Source organism: Trachypithecus francoisi, unplaced genomic scaffold (assembly GCF_009764315.1).
Source record: "Trachypithecus francoisi isolate TF-2019V2 unplaced genomic scaffold, Tfra_2.0 Lachesis_group1, whole genome shotgun sequence".
NCBI classification, from domain to species: domain Eukaryota; kingdom Metazoa; phylum Chordata; class Mammalia; order Primates; family Cercopithecidae; genus Trachypithecus; species Trachypithecus francoisi.
Genome location: NW_022681454.1, coordinates 110,091,101 through 110,114,453, shown reverse-complemented (window position 1 = coordinate 110,114,453; position 23,353 = coordinate 110,091,101). Strand labels below are relative to the sequence as shown.

Here is a 23,353-nt window from a genome sequence, read left to right as displayed (position 1 = left end):
TAAACACTGAAATGAATTTTTTCCAACATGTGGATTATGTCATGTTAGAATCCTGAAGTTTTCACATCAAAAGTAAATTATGTCTAGGTCAGTTCAGATAACTCTCAATTATCCGGACTTAATTTATATTAAGCTTTAGAATCCTTTGGTGTCTTAACCATTCTTTCAAGAGGATGCAATTCCATAAGCAGCTGGCTATGGTGAATGTGTAAATCAATTTGCTGTGCCTGACTGAATATAATGGTGCTTGACCATGAGCACAGGCCACAGGAGGAAGTCAAGCTGAAATTTTAAACTCACAAAGTGGGTAATTCCAGAGGATAATTGAAAGTTGACTGTAATTAACTTCATGCTTTTATTGTTGTTTTTAATTAGTTGTTTCTTAGACTCGGGTTACAAGTATTCAGATATGTATGGTGCTGTTGTGAATATTTGCCTCATTCAGAGAACTAAACCTTATCAGAGCTTTTAACAAATAGTGCTCCCAGCTGTTGCTTTCAACAAAGGAGAGCTCCAATTAAAGAGAGTAATCATGTTCTCTCTACTTTTGAGACTATATTCCTTGTTAAATTGACTTCTAGGTTTGATTTCCCAAGGAATCTAATAATAATAACAAAAGCTAAGGATGAACTTGAATTTTAAGTCTATTTCAGCAAAAAGATTATATTCATTTACTAATTTGTCCAGTAAACAGGAATGCTTAAGATGCATACTTAGATTTAATAATGTGACTGAAGCCTGTGTCCCTGTCTCTTTATTTTTAGCTTAGCTTTGTGTGAAAAAATAATTAATACTCATTTTCTATTTTAATACTGTCTTTGTGTAACATTGTATGTTTCTTCCTGTAATGATCACAAGCAAACATCTCTTATACATAGTGTTTTCAATCTATTTGTTAGCCAAGTTATAAAACCATAGCGTAATCAAATCTATGGCAAAGCAATTTGATGATATTTTGTAAAACAATATAATTTATTTCTTCCTCCCCCTTTCTCCTTTCAGCTAAATATCAACAGTGCCACTTCTGCATTCTCTGTTCTCAAGGCACCTGGATGGTGACCATGGGCCGTCCTCCCCTCCTCTTCATGCATGTTTCTGAGTGCATGAAGTTGTGAAGGTCCTACATGTAATGCATATGTGATGCATCATCTTATCATATATTCCTTCCTGTACATTGTTTACACTTCAACTACGGGGATGTTCCGTGCAAACTTAAATTACTTTTGGCAAAACAATAGGGGGAGATTAGACAAAAAGAACAAATCCACAATATTCCAAGTACAACTCTTCATCAAGTTTCTCTGTTAATGCCAAGATTTAACAGACTTAAGAACTATTGTTCTCTGAATGACAGTTTGTAAGAGAAATGTAAATTTTTTAGAACTCTTTGCTGTTAATCTGTTTTGGCTTGTTTGGTTTTTTTGGTTTTTCTTGTTTTTGTTTTCGTTTTTTTAAGGTAAAAAAATATACCTTCAGTTTCCTGGTGTGATCCTGGTTAAAATGGATGATTTTTCATGGGAAGTTTTGCTGATTAACAATTAAAGTGGGTTGGTATGTGGGCAAAATCACTTATGAAAGTAGAAGCAAGAATGTGGTTTGCTACCACATAAAGCCATGCTCTTTTTGGTCAAACTGTGTAAACTGGAAAAACTCACATCATTTCTGAGTTTAATCACTTTAGGATATATTCACATTGTTTTGGTGAATTTGCTGAATTGAATTGTTTTTCTTTCTCGAATCTGTGATCTCTTTTCTTTATCCTGTTTCTTTGTTCCTTTCGTTTGCTTCCTTTTTTATTTTTCTTTTGTTCCATTCTTTTCTTACTTTTTTCCCTTTTCCTTTTTTGAGGAGGCCGGCCAGTAGTGTGTGAGAAAAGAAAAAAAGTGAAACTTGCATAATGAAGGTAAAAAGGAAATAAAAGCCTTTTGAAGGTGGCTCAACTAGCACTTTTGATCATCTTCAGGGCCCACAAAAATGTTGTCAAGATTTTAAAGGTTTATAATTCTGCTTAAGCTCTACTTTGGACTTAGGTATCCTAACTATGTTAGAGGTATTTGAATTGTTTAAACTTAGGATAAAAGCAAGTTCCTCCTGTGACTGCAGCGTCTTACTGATTGGGACAGTTGCCAGGAGGATACCAAGTTGATAGCAGAGGGGGTTTTATGCAAACGCACTCACCTCCGCCTTGGGGAATGAAAGGGTCACTTCTGCATCATCACTAGCTAGTGTTCTAGTGTTAGAGAGGCTTACAAATGTTTGCCATTCTCATAAGTGTTTTGAACTTGATCTTTGTGACTTGTGTTTTTTAGCTTCTCTCTTGAATCAGAGTATCGTTATCTTCCTCCAAGGAGTTAGGGTTTTCCAGTTTAAAACAAAAAGGGAAATGTCCTAGGTTTTCTTTGTGCTTCTCATTTTTCCTTTGTTGATTCAATTCCTGTGATTTTTTTTGTTCTCTTCTCTGAAATGCTTTACAGTGCATGGAATCTCTGTCATTGTTATTTTAACGATAGTAATTCACAGTCCTCAGAAGCCTGTTTTTAAAGCAGAAGCAAAAAAGGAAAACAAAGCAACAAAAACAACCCTTCCTCTTTTCTCTCATCTCACCTTTCTGTGTTGATTACTAATCATCTTAGATATTATTGCTAGTGGATGTATGGTAGATGGGTTGAAGCTTTTCTGATAATTATTACACAATTTAAAACAATATATATTTAAAATAAATATATACAGTCAATATATTGAGCCATGTTAACCTGCCAATGAGATCTGTGAAAAAATAATGGCCTCATTTTTCCCTTTTTAATTTCTTTTACCTTTTTGTGAAGCAGCTATACGTGGCATACATGTATTTAAAGAAAAAAATAGGTGTAGAGTGTTTTTTTTTACACTTTTAGCATGTGGTGTTGAAGTATTACTGTAGTTCAAGTTTGTCTTCCGCACTAAGATGTGAGGAAATTGTGATTTGTTCTCTCCACCACAAATGAATTACACATTTATTATCTTCTATCATTTTGAAACACTGCAGTTTACCATGGGACACTGTATATATTTCTTGCCATAATGGTAAATGACTGATTGATATATTTAAGAGTTAATAAATTTGTGATTTCTGCTGACAGTGCGTCCATCTTTATTTCTTCAGAAGAGCTACTGTATTTATGCCTGCATGGTGCTGGCCAGTGTCAAGGGCAGTGTATCCTGCTCTGGCCTCATTTAGTACATGACAATTTGCACTTGGTGGGAATGGCAAGTTAATAGTTCTCTATGAGCAAAACAATGGTCTCCTCTGGGAAAATGTTGCTGAGAACAACATAGTTAACAACTAAGACTCCTGAAAGCTTCTCTATACTATACCCTCCAATCCAGCCTTCACATGGCTGCTTTTTTTTAAACACGAACCTGACCTTGTAACGCTTTGGTATTATCATCTCTGGGATATAGGCAAGCACCCCAGCTCCTGCTACTTCCCAACTTGAACCTGAGCATACATGGATGCTCAGCTTCTTTTGATTTGCTAAAAACATCCACTTGCTCACATGCCTGTTTATGCTGTTCATGGTGTTTATGTTTCTTACCTAGAATAAATAGTCTTCCACTACTTCTTACTCTTTCCTAAGATTCAGTGTAGAGCATCATGCTCCACAGCAAACCTTCCTAGGCTCTATTCTGGGCTTGCCTTCCCTCTCAATACTTGCATAATAGATTGTATTTACCTCTCCTGCCAACCACATTGTTTTGAAAATATATTTCTATTTGTGTTTCCTCTACTGCAGTATAATGTCGCTGTGGGCAAGAACTGTGTATTCATCATTGCATTCCTAAACCCAAACCAGGGCTAGGAATGGAGATATCGTTGACAAATAGTTGTTGAATTGAGGCCAACCCCTTTTGATAACAGAAGCCTCAAAGTGTACTCAGATGGTCCTGGATTTAATGATGGGTTCTCTCACCATTGTCTTGATGCTCTGAGCAAGTTACCTCTTCCCTCTGAACCTCAGTTTCCATAGTTGTGAAATGAGAATAAACATACCAGTTTAATAAAGATATTGTGAGAATTAAATGGGTACAGAGTGACTAGAATTATATTTGATAGAAATTAAATGGTAGCAATGTAACTGTTCTGATCACTGATATTAATATTCGTATTGTTATTATTCTTTACTCAGGAGGGTATGCAACTCTTGTTTTGCTGTTGGGCTGCCCTCTTTATGTAGGTTTACTGTTACTGCTGAGTATATATTCGGACTCAAATGTCTCAGCAGGATACTGAGAGACACCAAATGAAGTGGTCATCTAGCTGAATGTAGGAAAAATGAAATATAGTAGTAAATCAGTATGTTCTAAGGAAATTTTCAAGGAATATTAATGTTAACTCAAATTTCAAATTTTTGTGTAAGAAGAATTATAATGTAAGGGTAAACATAGATGACACAGCTTTCGAGTGATTCCATTGAATAAAATCCTACTGACTTCTATGAACGTTTCATGGCTCTGTGGTCTCTTTATCAGATTTTTTAAAGATGAGAATGTACAAAATGATTGCAGTGAAGATAGCATACTAGACCGTGTGTCCATGAGCTGAACAATAGCTGTCATAAACCACCCTGACCTGAGAAAGCAGCACGAAGCAATTACAGCGTTCCTGCTTTTCTCTCAGACAAAACCAATTCTCAGAAGAGAGCTGGAATGTTCTCCTGCAGACTGGAGTAGGAAAAGTTGATAGCAGATTAAGCAGTAATTGTACTCCAGAAGGATTTGCATTTAGGCTTTGGCTGTTTTACAACAGAAAAAAAAGAACTCTTGTTTGTCCGTAACAAGTGTTTTTTTGTTTTTTTAAAATGTCACCAACATTTAAAAATTGGATATGTCATGTAAAAGTCATGATTTCTGGCTTAAATAATTTGAAAAAGTGTAAGATCTGCCCCACTGGTTCTGTGTTCACTACAGCAACAGTCAGAGAAGCTGCTGCGTCTTTTAGAGGGGAGCAAGCACCCCCCATCCCCGCCAAGCACGCACATGCTTCATACCTGCCCCATGAGTTTGCTGCTTGCTCCTTGGACACTGAAGACTTCGACCTGTTTCTTTTTTTTCTTTTTTCCTTTTTTTTTTTTTGTTTGTTTTTTTGAGACAGTCTCATTCTGTCACCAAGCTGGAGTGCAGTGGCACTAACTTGGCTTAGTGCAACCTCCTCCTCTTGGGTTCAAGGCTCATGCCTCAGCCTCCTGAGTAGCTGAGATTACAGGTGCATGCCACCACACCCAGCTAATTTTTGTATTTTTATTAGAGATAGGGCTTTGCCATGTTGACCAGGCTGGTCTCGAACTCCTAAGCTCAAGTGATCCACCTGCTTGGCCTAGCAAGTGCTGGGATTACAGGCGTGAGCCACCATGCCCAGCCAGCTATGACCCCTTTCTTAAAGCCAAAGGCCATCCCTGTTGGCACCTCAGGCCCCAGTGAACAGGTATGGGCATTGGTTTATAGAGGGATTGTTCTCAGCATCCCTAAAACCATACTACTTAGGCAGCTGTCTTATTGCTAGACCTCTGCTACTGAAATGCTTGTCATTATTTTCTATTTCGTTTTAAGAAGAAAATCGAGGTCCACACACACACACACACACACAAAACAAAGCACAAAGTTTTTCTGTGGTACTATTTAATTTATTAAAGAAAGATCTGCAGCTATTTTACAGTAAAATGAGTTTATTTTGTCCTAGTTTTAAAGTCTTCAATGGCCAAGAACTGTTGGGTAATTTTTATTGCTGAGTCTCTAGGCAGGACCAAGACAAATTGTGAAATACTTATACAAATTCTAGTAATTTTCTGTCTGCAACCAGATGTTTAGAAACTGCTTTGGGATATCATGATTTGCGCTATGGTCTGACTCAATTGCTAGCACATAATGTAATCTGGGCTTAATCTAAGCTCTTTACAAGGCTAGTAGAACCTAACTCACTTGCTCCTTGGACTTTCTCACACCCTTGGAAACCCACAACCGTGGATACATCCTCTTATCTACTTGGGCCATCCTCATAATTCTCTGGCTGAATGTAGCTGGAAAAACGTGCCCCTGTGCTGACAGGTCTTGTTATATATTCTTGGCTATTCACCTCCCTCAAATAAACCCCAGAGACTGCCCAAACATCATATGTCCCTAATCCATTCTCTCTTCCGGTCTTCTGTCTACTATTTCAGACTTCATTTTCTTTTCCCACCTCCAACATTTCTTCCCCATCCTCACTCAGGTGAGGGCCTTGCTCCTTATTTCACTGCAAGAAATTAAGTAATCTCTGCATCTCTGTGTATGCACCCTGCTATCTCTTTTATTACTGTTCGTAAATAGGTCATGCACCTGACAAAGGCCACCAGCTCTGCTCACAGGTAGCAGCTCTCCTCACCTCACCTTGTCATTATAAATAATTTCCTCCATACTAGATGTATCCACCAGTGCCCCATTTCTTTATAGCTAGATTCATTGAAAGCCTTGCCTAAATTGCTGTCTGAAGTTTCTCTCCTCCCATTCTCTCTTAAACCCACTCCAGTTACCCTTACCACTTCACAAAACAGTTCTCTAAGTCACCAATGACTACCATGTTGTTAAATCCAAGGATCCATTTTCTGTCCTCATTTTTACTTCATCTCTCAGCAGCATTTGACACAGTTGTTCATTCTGTCAATCTTTAAACATTCTTCTCTTGTTGTTCAAACAATACATTTGCCTGATTTTCCTCCCAGCTTTATAGATGCTCCTTCCCAGTCTCTGACTGGTCGTTTTTCATCAACCTGACTTTTACATTTGGAAGACTTCTTGTTTTCGTTATTTTTTTTTTCTTTCTGTTTTTGAAACAAAGTCTTGCTGTGTTGCTTAGGCTAGCCTTGAACTGGGCTCCAGTGACCCTTCTACCTCAGCTTCCTGAGTAGCTGGGACTATAGGCACATGCCACCATGTCCAGCTTGACTTTTATATTTTGGAACTCACCTTCATTCTCTCCCAGGATAATTGCATGTAATCTCAATGGCTTCAGATTATATTAGTGATTCTCAAACATACATCTCCAGCTCAGATCACTCCCCTAAACTCCAAACATATATATTCAGCTGCCTATTGGAAATCTACATTATACATCTAATAGGCATGCCAAATTAATGTATCATAAACTGAGTGCCTGATAGTCTGTACCAAAACCCTCTCTTATAACTCTTTCCATATCTCAAGGATGGGTAACTCAGTTCTTCCATTGATCAGATCAGAAATCTTGGTACCATTCTTAATTCCTCTCTTTCTATTTGAAATCCCTTCAAAACATAACCAGAATGTGATCACTTCTCACAATACTGTCTGCTACCTCCCTTGAATCAAATCATCATCCTGTTATCTGTATTACTGAAATATCCTCCTAACAGTTTCTTGGCTTCTGTTCTTTGTCTATTCTCTATGCAGCAGTCAGAATGAACTTGTTAAAATATGTCAAAGCATATCACTTCTCTGCTAAAAATCATCTGATAGTTTCTGCTTTCACTCAAAGTAAGAGACAAAGTGAGTCCTGCCTGATGCCCCTCTCTCTATGACTTTCTCCTCTTCCTCTTCTGTGAACGTACCAGCGGTGCTCCCATCTTGTGACCTTTACACTTGCTGTTTACTCTGCTAGACACACTCCTCCTCATAAAGGCAAGAGGCAAGAGGCTGGCTCCTTCACTTTCTTATTTCGTTACAAAATAAAGTCACCTTCTTGGTCAAGCCTTCACTGATAATCCTATCTAAGATTTCAAACTCCCTCCCCCACCGGCACTTTATATCTTCCTTCTCTCATTTTCTTCTGCTTGGTACTTACTATTTAACATACTGCTTTCCTCATTTTATTCATGTTATTTATCAGTTGTCTCCTCTCCTAAATTACACACACAGTGAGAGCAGGGATTTTTTTCTCTTTTGTTCACTCATGTATTCCCAATTTCTAGAAGTATCTGGAACATAGTAGGTGCTTAATTAATATTTGTGGCTGAATAAATGAATTGCTCTCTTGCTTTACAGTTGAAAAACCTGAGGCTCCCAGCACATATATGATTTGCTTCAGAGTAATTCCAAGAGCTGTAAATTGCTTACATTGTAATCAACTGAAAAAGAAAAGAACAACTCTACTGTAGCTAAAGAACTTTTAGCCATCATTGCACACAGTTAGAATTTATTTATTTTTATTTTTATTTTTATTTTATTTATTTTTTTTTTTTTTGAGACGGAGTCTCGCTCTGTGGCCCAGGCTGGAGTGCAGTGGCCGGATCTCAGCTCACTGCAAGCTCCGCCTCCCGGGTTCACGCCATTCTCCTGCCTCAGCCTCCCGAGTAGCTGGGACTACAGGCGCCCGCCACCTCGCCCGGCTGGTTTTTTGTATTTTTTAGTAGAGAAGGGGTTTCACAGTGTTAGCCAGGATGGTCTCGATCTCCTGACCTCGTGATCCGCCCGTCTCGGCCTCCCAAAGTGCTGGGATTACAGGCTTGAGCCACCGCGCCCGGCCACATTTAGAATTTATTAAGCTGTAAGGAACAGAAACTAGATTCCAAACACCTTAAATAATAAGGAAAATACATTACTTCCACAAGAGACAGATGAGTCATCTCTGGCTGTTTATTTCAGTAACTTCAACAACATAAAAAAAAGAACCCAGGTTCTTTCCATTTTTTAGCTCTGCCCTTGCAAGAGAGTAAACTGTATCCTCCAGGTGAAGAGACCTCAAGGTCCCAAAATGCATGAGTTGGTTCCTCATGTCACATCCAGACAGGACAACACCCACTGTAAGAGGAGCGCTTGCCCTTCTCCACACCTCCCCTTACCCATCCTCAGCAAGGAAACATTTCCTAGCAGCCCAGTTGGCCCAGAACTGGACCACAGGCCACACACTATTGGGCTCAGACTAATAAGAACCTAACCGTCAGCTAGATATGAACTACTGGTTTTTAGACCATGGGTGTTCAGGGGAGGGTGAACACCCAGAGAGAGACTGGATTGTGTTGCTTTTTTCAAGAAAGAGTTTGGGAACTCATTGGAATCAGGAAAAGTCAGAACAAATTATGTTTGTATTGTCCCCTTTAAGGTTGTTATTCTATGGATATAATGAGAGTTGTGAAAAAAAATAAAATATGATGAAAGAAATTGTTATTTTCTTCAAACTCTAAACCTCATCGGCTGTTGCATTCGCTCTTGCTGTAGCTTCCTGATGTGACCAGCCAGTGCTGGATAATTTTTCATCACATAATACTTTGGGACTAGGAAACTAAACGTCTCATTCAGTTTAAAGTTCTTGTAGGAATTCCAGTTGGAAGAAGGATGCATTAAACCAGAAGTGCTCTGTACCACCTTTAGACGATACTACCTACGCCCTGCCCTAACTTCAGTGAAAGTTGTTTTAAAAACAATGAAAAGACTGCTTAGCACCTGAAACCACATTTAGTGATCAATTTTCTTCAGTTCTGCTTTTCTGTTTTATTACTTTAAATAAGTAAAATAGGAAAGTGAGCGCGTGGGGCGACTAGCAACCAAGCACACATCAATGATCTTATTCACAATCCACCCACTTGGTTCTGCCTGGCAAAGTGAACAAAAGAACAAGCAGCGAGTTCACCCACAGAACCTGTTCCTCCAGGGTCTGAAGAAACAATTGCTGTTGTGTGGGAAGAAGTGTTTAGCTAAGCGATTTGTGATTAGGTGGTGTTATGTGTACAATGCTTCTTTTTGTCAATATCATTGCTCATTATAGGTGACTCAGAGACATTCTACTGAAGATGGAGTTGGTTAGTCATCATAGCCTTATAAAAGCATTAATTTTCAGAATTTCCCTTCCTCTCCTATTTGCTCTTTTAATCTTGTCATGAGCACCCTTTCACCCCCAAACAAAAGAAGTAGATGCTTTGTTCACACAGTGAGGAAAGAACTCCCTCAGGGCATAGGGCTAAGAGGACTAATTTAAAAAATGACAAGTTTGCATTCCTGCATTTCTCTCTTTCAGTTCATAAGAAAATTAGTTGGCCCATTTTACTAAAAGATGGAAAACTCAATGTATACACACGTGTATATGTAGGTACATATGAAGAGATATGGAAAAAGAGGCACTTCAGAATGGTAAAGAGTCATTTGGCTGGCAAGTAGAGATGAAAAGCAAAGTTAAACAAAACTTCCTTGCAGGCAGGAGATAAGAACTAAAGGAAACATTGATTAAGGAGCCACTATGTTACAGTCACTGTGATTTAATAAAAAAAAAAAAGTTCCCAGAAGGAGAGAGCCCCTTTCCCGGAAGATTTCACTTTGGGATCATATCTACTTTCTAACTTGGCTCTCCTGCCTTCTGAGAGATTCATGCTTTAGCCAACAAAACTCCTTCTTAAAGCTTATCCAAGTAAACATGCTCTACTTTTGGAACAAGTCACACTTAGCCATGGGAGATTTCACCATCCCATTTATTACTCATTCCCCAAGAGCCATTCTCAGTGTTAAGACATTAAGGCTGGAGAAGCATCTTGGCCTGGCTCAGTGTGATCTGTACGCTGATGTTATAATGCCACTTGGCAGGAAAGTGTGAAAAGGAAATGAGGGAAAGGGGATGAGAGTTTCGAAGCTCCAGGTCTCAGCAATATGAAACTTCAAGTATATTTCTCTTGTGGGTTAATCCTATCATTGTGTTTCTCATCCACAAAAAAAACTTTGCTGGCTGCCTCATGATCATCTATGTCCTCTCCTTTTTAGTATATTTAGTTTCTTTTCTACTTTCCCTTCAAGCTTACCAGAAAAACTGTGGAGCACTATATACTTTTTTTTTTTTCTTTTGAGACAGAGTGTTGCTCTGTCGCCCAGGCTGGAGTGCAGTGGCCCGGTCTCTGCTCACTGCACACTCCGCCTCAGGGTTCACGCCATTCTCCTGCCTCAGCCTCCCCAGCAGCTGGGACTACAGGCACCCGCCACCTCACCCAGCTAATTTTTTTTGTATTTTTAGTAGAGATGGGGTTTCACCGTGTTAGCCAGGATGGTCTCGATCTCCTGGCCTCGTGATCGGCCCGCCTTGGCCTCCCAAAGTGCTGTGATTACAAGTGTGAGCCATCGTGCCCGGCCTAGCACTATATACTTTTAGTGATGATTTTATAAGACAGATTTTGAAATACTGAGTATCTTTTCTTCATATCATCCTTCATCTGAATAAAGGAAAAGGGGATATTCTGTTCTCCCAATTACATAAATACAGCAAATACAAGATCATACTATACATTCTTTTATGTAGCTTGCTTTTTCACTTACCAGCATATAATAAACAATAAACAAATTTTATTTCAGAAAATATGCTTCTATTACGGCTGGTGGCTTCACTGGAATCTATCTAAATGATATACAATTTATTTAATCACCCATTGTTAAACATGTACTTTTTTCTTATTTTTACGCTACCAACAATAAGCCAATTAAGTAATTCTTGTAGCCAATATTTTTGCACACTTATTTCCTTAGGGAAATTGCCAGAGGCAAAAATACTGAGTCATCCATTCCATTTTTAACTTCCAAAAACAGTTATGATTTATAGTGCAGAAATTACCAGAAAGATAAAATTACATACCCAAGCTAACTTAGTGGTGATTTATCTCAAATCCAGGTTTCCTCATTTTATGTCCAGTGTCCTTTGCACTGTTCAGTCATCTGCAGCTTTTTTAAGCCAGCATGCTTGGTTTTAGCAACAAGTGCAAGGCACCACACAGGAGGGAGATTCCAGAACAATATTGCTATTCATAGCTTTAGTTCTTCTTTATACCTGATTACATTCTTCTCCAGATATTCCTATACATGGGCCTTGCTATTGAGGCTGTTGTTTTAGTTCTGTTGTTGTTGTTTCTTCACTTCTCTTTGACCTTTAAAAGTGACACACTCATTTCTTACATATCATTTAGGTTGTTCTTAATTATTATTTGGGGTATGTAGTGCCCTAGACAAGCATCAAAAGTCCTGATAGAACTACTCAGCCTTAATTACCGGTTTCAGAACTACTGTATAGATCAGAGAGAATGACATGAAAATGCAAAAACATCCATTTTTCTTTATCCCTTAGCTGTCATTTTTGTTATACTGGTGAAAGAAAAAGGAAAAGAAAGAAAGAAAGAAAGAAAGAAAGAAAGAAGAAAGAAAGAAAGAAAGAAAGAAGAAAGAAAGAAGAAGAAAGAAAGAAAGAAAGAAGGAAGGAGGAAGGAAGGAAGGAAGGAAGGAAGGGAGAGAGAGAAAGAGAGAGAGAAAGAGAGAGAGAGAAGAGAGAGAGAGAGAAAGAGAGAGAGAAAGAAAAAGAAAGAAAGAAAGAAAAGAAAGAAAGAAAGAAAGAGAAAGAAAGGAAAGAAAGAAAGAAAAGAGGAAGGAAGGAAGGAAGGAAGGAAGGAAGGAAAAGAGAGAGGAAGGAAGGAAGGAAGGAGAAAGAGACAAAGAGGGAGAGGGAGAGAGAAAGGAAGGAAGGAAGAAAGAAAGAAAGAGCGAGGAAGGAAGGAGAAAGAAAAAGAGAAAGAAAGAAAGAGAGAGAGAGAGAAAGAAAAGAAAAGAAAAGGAAAGGAAATGCCTCATTTTCAGAAGCCCAGATAAATGGATAGCTTATAGATGCTATCCAGTCTAACAGCTAATTTTGTAAGTAAGAAATCCCAAGAAATGGAATAGCCATGGTCCATTTAAAAACTGGAATGGAAACAGGATGAATTTTTGAAACCTAGAGCAATGTTTCTTAATTTCGTCTCAGGACCACTTTACACCCTAAATGTAATTCATAACCTCATAAAGCTTTTCTCTGTGTAGGTTATATTTATTGATATTTGCCATTTTAAAAAATGAAAACTAAAAAAGTTTTAAAACACAAAAATATTCAAGCACATTGTCCATTAGCTCTCAGAGGAATGATGTCACCATACTTTTTTTTCTTTCTTTCTTTCTTTTTCTTTTAAGACAGGGTCTCACTCTGTGTCCCAAGCCAGAATGCAGTGGCTCAATCATGGCTCACTGCAAACTTGACCTCCTTGAGCTCAGGTGATCCTCTCACCTCGACCTCCTAAGTAGCTGGGACTACAGGCATGCACCACCACCACACCCAGCTAATTTTTGTATATTTTGTAGAGTTGGGGTTTTGCCATGTTGCCCAGGCTGGTCTTGAACTCCTGGACTCAAGCGATCCACCCACATCGCCCTCTCAAAGTGCTGAGATTACAGGTGTGAGCCACCGTGTCCAGCCTCACCACACATTATAGAGCCTCTGGAAAACACTGTACACTCATGAAGGAATAAGAATGAAACAGGAAGTTAAGGTATGTTTGGTATGATAATGAAAATAGTTTTAACCTCTTGCAATCCTTGAAAATGTCTCAGGGACCCCAGGATGTTCTTGAATCACACTTTAAGAATGTCTGTGGGCCAGGCACGGTGGCTTGCCCATGTAATCCCAGCACTTTGGGAAGCCGAGATGGGCGGATCACTTGAGGTCAGAAGTTCAAGATCAGCCTGGTCAACATGGTGAAACCCCATGTCTACAAAAAAAAAAAAAATGCTGGGTGTGGTGGTGGGCACCTGTAATCCCAGTTGCTTGAGAAGCTGAGGCAGGAGAATTGCTTGAACCCGGGAGGTGGAGGTTGCAGTGAGCCAAGACCACACCACTGCAATCCAGCCTGGCGACAGAGCAACTCCATCTCAAAAAAAAGAACTTCTGTACTAGATAAAATAAGAAAGAGGTATGGAGTAACTAATCAGAAATGTAACAATGTACCTGAAGTCTTAACAATCAGGGGACAATTTGGAATCCACACTCCTCCAATACATTTCTGATGATGGACTGCACACAGTGATTTGGTTGTTAAATAGGTAATTAAATTTAGAATAAGAACAAAGTACAAGTGAATACTGATGAATAGAAAAAGATGAAAAATAGATTTGGACAGAAACAGAGAGGGAAAAACAGTCACCAAACATAGTAATTGACAATATGACTACAGTATTTGGAGGATGGGGGAGAGGCGGAGAAGAAATCAGGCACCCCAAATTAAGCTGGCCAAGATGGAGTACCAGGGGCTGGATTTATTCTCCTCCCTGAAATAACTTCAAAAAACACAAAATCTGTAAAACAATGGTTTTCAGACATAGGCTCTCAGACACCACAGGACAGTGATCTCTCAGAGATAGGAAGAACCAAGGTGAGTCCGGCGATTGCCCTAGCATATAGGTCAGAGGATTTCCAGCCTGCAGCGCAAGGCGGGTAAAATCCAGGCATTACTCAGCCAAGTTCCCAAGTTGAAGACATGGACGTGGGAGAACAGGGAGGTCAAAGCAGCTACAATTCATAGGACAATGTGCCAGAGAGAAGAGAATGGCACGGAGAATACTGTGAAGATTTGCAGAGGGTTCTCCTTTAGCCTTCAGCTGAGTACTGATTAGTGAAGGCTAAGGAAAAATACACCTGAAAGAATTCACTGGAGAGATCCCTGGGGCTCATACAAGCCCAGGAATAGTTTGTGCTCTCACCAGCCAGGGAAAAAAATCCTTGTCATTCACTGGGCATGGGATGCAGTACTCAAAAATGCATTGTCCCTATAGTAGGAGAATATTAGCCCTAGACTAAAGGCTTCTCCGATCCCACTTAATGATATTAAAAACAAGTCTCGAAAAAAGATCAGACTGTTTGCAAGTGGCTTAACTGAGCCCCAGAAAAAAAGATTTAAGAATAATTTAGAGGAGTATAAAGTGCCCAGCAACAAATAAGGTAAAATGTACTATGGCAGGTATCCAATAAAGAAATCATCAGGTGTGAATCGTGACAGGAGAAAAACCAATAAAAGAAACAGATTCAGAGGGGACATGAATGATACAGCTAGTAGACAAAGACATCAAAACAGTTGTTACAATTATATTTCATATATTGAAGAAGGTAGAGAAAAAATTCAGCATATTAAATATAAATATTCAAGAATATATGTGTGTGTGTCTAAGTAAATACTTTTTATAATTTTTGGATTCAATTTTCTAAGATTTTTTTGAGAATTTTTGCATCTATGGTCATGAGAAATATTGGTGTATAGTTTTCCTTTCTTATAGTGTCTTTATCTGGTTTTGGTGTTAAGGTAATGCTGGCCTCATAGAATGTATTAGAATATGTGCACCCTGTTTCTATTTTCTGGGAGAAATTGTAGAGAATTTGTATTATTTCTTCTTTAAATGTTTGGTAGAATTCATCAGGGAAACCATGGTCCTGGTGCTTTCTTTTTTTTTTTTTTTAGGTAATTAATTATTGATTCAATTTATTTAATAAACATAGGCCTATTCAGATTCTCTACTTCTTGTGTGAGTTTTGGTGGTTTGTGTCTTTCAAGTAATTGGTCCATTTTCTCTAAGCTATCAAAGTTGCCTGCATAGAGCTGTTCATAGTTTTCCTTTATTATTCTTTCAATGTCCATGTGATCAGCAGTGAAGATCTCTCTCACATTTATGATATGTGTAATTTGTCTTTTTTTTCTTGGTGACAGTAACTTCAAATCTCTGAATTTATTTGTATTTGCTTCTATATAAGAAATTATTAGAAAGTTATGTCTATCATCAAAAAGTTATTTTATTTTAAAAATAATCCTCCTTGGAGTATACATTGGAATGACTTTCTCCAGATGAAATTCACAGTTCCTCAGACACTAGTTTGCTCCAGAGTAAAGCACATCCACCAACAATGGATTCTGAACTCATTTTTTTCTCAACTCCAACAGGTTAAAATTGCACTTGAGTGCGTACTGTTAGTAAAATGGCCAGAGCACATTTTTTGAGGCGGTGTCCCAGGAAGTCATTTGTTGGCAGTCTTACTTTCTGTCAGATAAAACTGTGCTATAAGGAATGCTCCCATGCCATGCCTCAAGAAGTTTGCAACTGGTCCATAAAAACAAACCAAAAGTTACTGGTCTACAAGTTTAGACAATTCAGTATTCCACACACACTGCTGTCACTCCTTGGTCTTCTACAATTCGTCATAACAACATGCAAAGAAAACATAATGTCGGCCGGGCACGGGGGCGCATGCCTGTAATCCCAGCACTTTGGGAGGCCGAGGCGGGTGGATCACCAGAGACTGGGAGTTCGAGACAAACCTAGCCAATATGGTGAAACCTAGTCTCTACTAAAAACACAAAAATTAGCCGGGCGTGGTGATGCACTCCTGTAATTCCAGCTGCTTGGGAGGATGAGGTAGGAGAATTGCTTGAACCCAGGTGGCAGAGGTTGCAGTGAACCGAGATCACATCACTGCACTCCAGTCTGGGCAACAGAGTGAGACTCTGTTTCAAAAACACAAAAAAAAGAGAAAGAAAATGTAATGTCTTCCAACAGAAAACACTCTGTGCCACTGTCTGATTCTCTTCAGATTTCTCTAGATGCCAGTAAATAATGATTTTATTATGAGTGGGGGTGTTAGTTGCCTCTAGAAGTAGAGAAATCTATTTAAACTTAATTGTCCAAATAAAAATGAAGTGAATAATTAGGAGATGTGACTTATACTCTCTTAAACTTCACAGAGGACAGGGCATGTAAAATATAAAATCATATCATTTTGAGGTTAATTTTAGAATGGTGCCACTAAATTAACACAAGTATTTTGATCTATTCCTAAAACACAGATATTAAAGTTTTGAGCAAATCTGAAATCAGAGAGATTAAATCATACTTTTGACATCACTCACTCTGTAGTCCTAGGCAAACTACCCAGTTCTCTCTAACCTCAGTTGTATATGGAATGAGAGTAATAAAAGTCGGTTGTTGTAGAATGAGATAATGGATGCAAAGCATTTTAATAGAGTGCCTGGTACAAGTGCCTAATAAATATTAATGATGATGATAATGCTGCTGACAATAATAATGATCATGATAATGATGATTAGCGGAACATGTTCAGAGGAAAGCAGGAAGCAAATTTGCCTGCCTTACTTTAGTGGTGACTTTAAAAATGCTTTATTGAAATCTGCTTACCATACTATAAAATTCACCCGTTTAAAGCGTGTATTTCCATGGTTTGAGTATATTTACAGGGTTGTGCCTCACTACCAACTTTAGAGTATTTTCATCATCCCCAAAAGAAACCACTTATTTAATAGCAATCACTTCCCACTCCAACCCCACCCCAGTCCTAGGCAACCACCACTAATCTATATTCTTCCTCTATAAACTTGCTATTTATATAAATAGAATCATACAATATGTGGTCTTCTGTAGCTGGCTTCTTTCATTTAGCATTATGCTTTCAAGGTTCACCCATGTTGTAGCATCAATCAATATTTCATTTATTTTTATTGCCAAATATTTTTCCATTGTATGGATACACATTTTATGTATTCACTCATCAGTTAATGGACATTTGGGTTGTTCCCACTTTCCAGATATTATATGTAATGCTGCTTTAAACATTCATTTGCAAGTTTTTATGTGGACATGTGAGTGGACGATTTTTAAAAGGAAACTTTAAAAGCTCCTTTGATAAAGAAGAAGCACTGCCCAAATCTCCTTCAAACAAAGTCTTGCTTTCAGCTTGTGGTGACTGTGATATTGAAACGACCTCCAGCTGTCAGCTTCTTCAAAGTCAGCCTCAGCTGCAGAAAATCAGGGCCATGCCCTTTCTGGGGCAGCCCACATAGCATGATGGACCAAAGAAGTCTGAAGACCAGCTATTTCAAGTTGTTGTGGACACTCTGATGGCCCATACTCCATTTAGAGCTTCCCATTGCATTAGCCAAGGTTTCTTGCCACTCCACTGCAGTTCAGCTTCTTCCTATACCAGGTTCTGTTTCGTCCCCTTTTCTCCACATGTGTTGATCCTAATGAAGATCTTGTGCCCCTAATTTATTCTTGCCTCCCTGGTAATCCAATCTGGAAGACTCCTGCATGAGGATGATATTGGGGAAGGATTAGCCACTTGATGACGATGATCCTGAGTCCTCATGTCTCATCCATTGATTCCAGGATTGCTTTAAAACCATAAAACTGAGACATCCAGAATGGTGGCATTTTATGGCCCTTGGTGGAAAGTAGATATGAGAGACTTCAGAGAAGCACATTTTCACACATCTTAATCACAGTATGACAAATGTGATCCTGGGTTGGTAAAAAGAACCTGGAAAATTCAAAGAATAATTATGATAATTGATTGTTATTCATTTACTACTGTATGGAACAATCTTTGAGAACATAGGAATTCAATATTACTTGACTCTCCAAATCTTTGAATCCAGGTTTTAACCGATCCATACTATCTCAATGAGATATTTACCAAGAGAGAAAAATATAAAGATGATCTGAACTTGTCTCACATTCTTTGTCCTATGTTACTTGGGGCATATACAGTTCAATTTTTGAATAAGTAAAACGAAGATTTTAAATAATTATTAATCTAGTATCTCATTAACGAGAAGGAATTTCTTGCCTTCATCTTTAAACAGATGGAATACTAAATAAATTCAACATCCACAATTTAATCTGAACAATTGTTCTCCTCTGAAGCCCTTATGTAAGGTAAAAATTAGAGAAAGAGTGTGTAAGAGAGAGAGAGAGAAAGAGAAAGAGAGAGAGACACTGCTGAGCTGAGCTAGAGAGAGAGAGAGAGACCTGTCTGGATTTCCTAGGTAGGGTAGATGTCCCAGAAAAATCAGAAAAAGACTAGTAAGTAGCCCTGAGCATGGACCACGGGCAATAGCTGTGAGTAGATCTTATGCACCACAGATTTTTTAAAAACAGTCTTATAACTTCCACAAATATTTTGCCATCAATCTTGCCATGTTAATGTGCCCTTTATTACTGACTACTGCCATGCTCTCTTCTGTGGAAAATCAAGCATCCATCCAACCCAAGCAAAATCAGAGTGTTTTAGGAAATGTGAATTCAATTGACCAGCACATTTCAGACTAAACATGGCCACTGCCTCTTTATTTCCTGTACTTGTTTAGTTTACAATTCACATTTGGGTATTTTCTCTTCAGTAACCCCATTTCATTAGAGGTCTCTGGAGTCCCTGAATCTGTTTTGTTTACTTTATTGGATTTCTTCCAGGCTGTGTCTGAGAAATCATGACTGCTTTTGCTCAGCGCAATTGAGGACTCACTTGCTGTAATCAATCTACAGTATGCCTTTGACCTCAGGACACCCCCTGAGCTGCTGTCCAGCTGCACTTCTAGCTGTGTATTTCAGCTCCAGTGCTTTCCTCTGTTTTGCTGTCTTATTACCAAATGGGTCTACATTGTAATGCTTTAAATAACAAGATATGTTCACTCTGCTTTCTAAAGATACTCTTAGCATTTTGTAACTCTTATTGACAAGTTATGAGCCTTTTCACTGAAGAATCATGCAGCCGTCCTCTTGATCCATTCCAGAGATGCTCTCTTTGGAACCAGAATCTTGAGCAAGTCTTCATATAAGAATATTGGCAGTCGCTGTATTAAAAATTGTGAAATTTTAGAGTGTCATCTTTACAAAAAAAAAATGGTGCCTCATTAGCTATTTGTGTTGAAGTCTGCCTATATGGTTGGGGGAAAAAGAGAGAAAAAAATTCTAATTTGAATGCTGTATTTTCTGTGCAGTGATGGGCGTGTGGGTGGGTGTGTGTGTGTGTCTGTTAACCCTGGGAAAATTTGATCATGAATCCTTTACTTTCACAGTTAAATTTGACTTGAACAGTTGCATATTCTTTTTCTGGTCCATCTCAATCTCTTTTATGTCTTTCTCTTAATAAAACATGTCTATGGTTTCAAAACCACACGGTTGTTTCCAGAATGTTTTCAACTGCCTAATTGGCTCCTCTCCAAGCAAAACTGTTCACTAGGGTTTCTATTTCTTGTCTACTCAACTTCTGTTTCAGCAGCAGGAAGACATCCTCCCCTCTGTCTCCAATTATCTTCTGAAAAGGCCACATTCTACCAGGATCTCTTCATCATAACAACATTGTTTGTTCTACAAGACTAAATGGAATACTGCTTTGGTTTTCTGTGCACTGTATATACTTAAATTAATCTTTTCTTCTAATGACCAGATAGTTTTGGCTCTTTGAAGAACATGCACATTTAAGGGTTAATGTATTTTCTCTATAGCTGTTTTCTGTTTTGTTTTGTTGTTTTGCTAAAAAGTTCACCATCTCCACTTCAAAATCAAAGTTAGGCTTTGGAATTGCTTGCTGGAATTCTCACTGCTTGGCTGCATCATTTTATTCATTTGGTTAAATGTTTTTTGTTAGCAGACAGAAGAGTTACACCACATTAATGAGGCCAAAAGCAATGACTCATCTGCGTCTGGAAGTGCTGATTTTACCCTCATGGGATTGAGAATAGAAACCTTTTTAATCAAGATGATCAGCCCTGCTGCCATGGTGATAGGAGGCAAGTTTTCACAGGTAGTTAGAATCGCATGACACTTCAGCATTTCTCTGGGGAGAAAGATGCCACTACCAGCAACTCCCCTCTGATCCCAGATGCCCTCAGGAACCAATTTCTTGCCCTAATGATGGTTCTTCATTAGGAGTCACAGTATTAGGTCACTCATGTCTGAAAAACTGTTGTTTCCCCCTTACACTTCCTAAACTTTGCTTTAATGAAGTTTATAATGTTGTTACCTACTAGACATTATCTTTTGGAAAAAATGACTTACAAAGTTGCTTTTTGAACAAAGAGCATTTTCAAGCCCAAATCTGGAAAAGGTTATTAATAGTGACAACTTTTTAAAAATTCTTATTCTTCTTATATCAGAAGTAATTCGTATTAAGCATAGAGCATTTGGAAAATTCAAAAAAGCATAAATAATAAGATAGAAATTATCAGTAACCACAATATTTGCACATTTTTATTAATGAAGATTTAATGGATATTTTTCCTTGTTTCTTCTATATATATAGATGCTTTTCTGTTATTACAAAAAATAGCTTAGTTACATAAATATGTCTTTGTATTGCTTTTTCAATGAATATATCAAATGTCACTTTATGAATTCATATTATACATTTTATATATTATGATATCCCCATGTATTAGCTAGGATACTGCTACCTACTTTTCTAAATATGCTTCCAACTCTCAGTGACTTAACCCAACAGAAGTTTATTTCTCTCACATGTAGCAAACCAGTGTGGGCCCCTCTGGTCTGCAAGCAACGTTCTATGTACAGATTCAAGGATCTAGCTTTTTCCATTTGTGTTTTTGCCTTCTCCCAGAGTTCCAAAATGCTCTGCTTTCTGTGCCAGATGGAGAAAGAGAAGATGGAGAATGCACACCTATTTTATAGATTCTAGGTCTGAAAGTGACCCACATAATCTCCACTCACATCATATTCACATTGTTGGGAACTGTCACAAGGCTCCACCTGGTCACACAGGAAGCTGAGAAACATGGTGTCTAGGTGGGCAGCTGATTCTCAGTGATAATTGTTTTCTATGGAAGGGAAGTACATAGTGTTAGTGATCTTACATGGTCCACCATGTAAGTGGACCATGAAGTGTTTCTTACATGTCCATCCAACTGGGCAGCCAATATCCATGTGCAAACTTCTTTCTAAACACAACACAACTGCTTTCTTTCCAAGGAGCCATGTAAGAGTACACTATGTAAGATGGTTCCTCCAATCACTACATCACCAAAATCCTAGATATCTAGATCATGAGTTATTCTCTCCACCAGGCTTGAATGTGGCTCCTCACAAGTTGGCAACATTTGAGTTAAAAGGCACCTGTGACGCCCTGTCATGGATAGGCATGAATGGGATAGCTAGAAGTGTGAGAATTAATGCCTTATATGTCAATATGATTTAGATAAATATTGTGGACCACAATTTGTTGCTTGTTTCAGCAAAATTTTGACTAGGAAAAACAAGTCTATAAATCAAGAAACAACTTCATAGTTTGCCTCAGGAAATTTCCACGGATGATTTTTTTCCCCCAAACACAATAGTCTGCTCACTTGGGTGAATGGCTCGCTTATAAAAACAGCTTACTTATAAAGTCTTTGGTTCAAGACCTTTCTTTCAATTGCATCAGCCATTCCTAAACTATTATGTCACATAGTACTTTGCCCTGTCTCAGATGGTTCTCCACTTTGACCTTGCCTTTAACCAATTGAACCCAGACTCTGAAACCGTGTAAATATCCCACTTCTGCCTTCTCTCTTCTGAGACACTGCTAAGCCTCCATCAAGATGGCATTTTCTCTTACTGCAGTAAATTCTAAAAATTTTAGTTTTCCTTTATTAACTAGTTATCTGGTGACATTTGGGAAATGCAACGACGGAGGGGGTGAATGAGAGTCACACAGTAGTCATTAGTCCTTGGGAAAGTTGAAATTATTCTTGATTAGATATTTAACTGGCTCTGTGGTAGGAATTCATGCAACAAGGGGCATGATCCCTACTCGCAAGGGAACGGAGAAATGTAGTCACTCTGTTTAATTGAGAAGAGTAAAGGATTTTTTTGTTGTTGTTCAATTTTATTCAATTTTGTTCAGTTTTATCTATTCATGTTTGAGTTCTAGAATCATGCAGATTTTCCAATTGTGAGAAATCCTAAATAGCTGGATTCTCTCTATTCCCTTTCACTTGTGCTTGCACATGTGTCAATTCATGTCTAAGCTCATTTTTCTTCAAATAACTTGCTAAATATGGCCAGTAACAAGCTAACATAAACATTCTAACTTAGAGCTACAAGTTTGGCAAGTACTCCTTTATTATTGTCAGCCAAATTTTTTCAAGTTTATTGCCACTGCATAGCATGGCTTTCCATCTTTCCAACATCTTACATCAATTTTATCTACTCAACAATGACACGTATTTTAGGATTCTGTTAAAATAGTATCCCAGTTGCAATACCATTTTTTTTTTTTTTGGATGAAAATAAATCCCCAAAATCAATGACTTACAAAACCAGAAATGTATATATCTTCCTTATCATACAGACCTATGTAGGCATTCCTGGTCAGCAGATGACCTTCCAGGCAGAGATTTGGGGACCTTCTTTTAAATTGTGGCTCTGCGCCTTTCCGCTGCTTTGCCACTCAGAACCTTGGAATCTTCTGCACTTACCTAGTATATGGTCCATGGGAGACTATAGAATGCACATCTGGGTTTTTTGCTTTTTTGTGTTTTTTGTTGTTGTTGTTGTTATTTCACTTTAAAAAGTGACACCCAGCATTTCTGTTCACATTCCACTAGCACCAACAAGGCGCATGATCCCTACTTGCAAGGGAACGGAGAAATGTAGTCTCTTTCCAGGCAGCAATTTTCTAGTAACATTGTACTGTAGAAGGAAAAAAAAAAATGATTTATGGCAGTAAATTACTCATCTGTCACATTCCCTCTTTCACAGCAATTTCTTT

At 38.3% G+C, this 23,353-nt stretch overlaps 1 protein-coding gene across 32 annotated transcripts in view; it reads left to right on the top strand.

Annotated features, from left to right (window-relative positions):
• The window catches only part of CAMK2D (calcium/calmodulin dependent protein kinase II delta), a 322,125-nt gene extending 317,646 nt beyond the window's left edge, over positions 1-4,479 (top strand). For 22 of the 32 annotated variants that reach the window (XM_033215094.1, XM_033215091.1, XM_033215087.1 and 19 more), the window contains one exon: positions 1,003-3,118. Coding sequence is in view for 11 of the 32 variants with exons in the window: in XM_033215091.1 (XP_033070982.1) it covers positions 1,003-1,006 (4 nt within the window). In the remaining 21 variants the exon portion in view is untranslated. Of the gene's footprint in view, positions 1-1,002 lie in introns of all 32 variants that reach the window. The other 10 variants (XM_033215084.1, XM_033215075.1, XM_033215078.1 and 7 more) reach the window with 1 other exon arrangement.
• Positions 4,480-23,353: the final 18,874 nt, after the last annotated feature.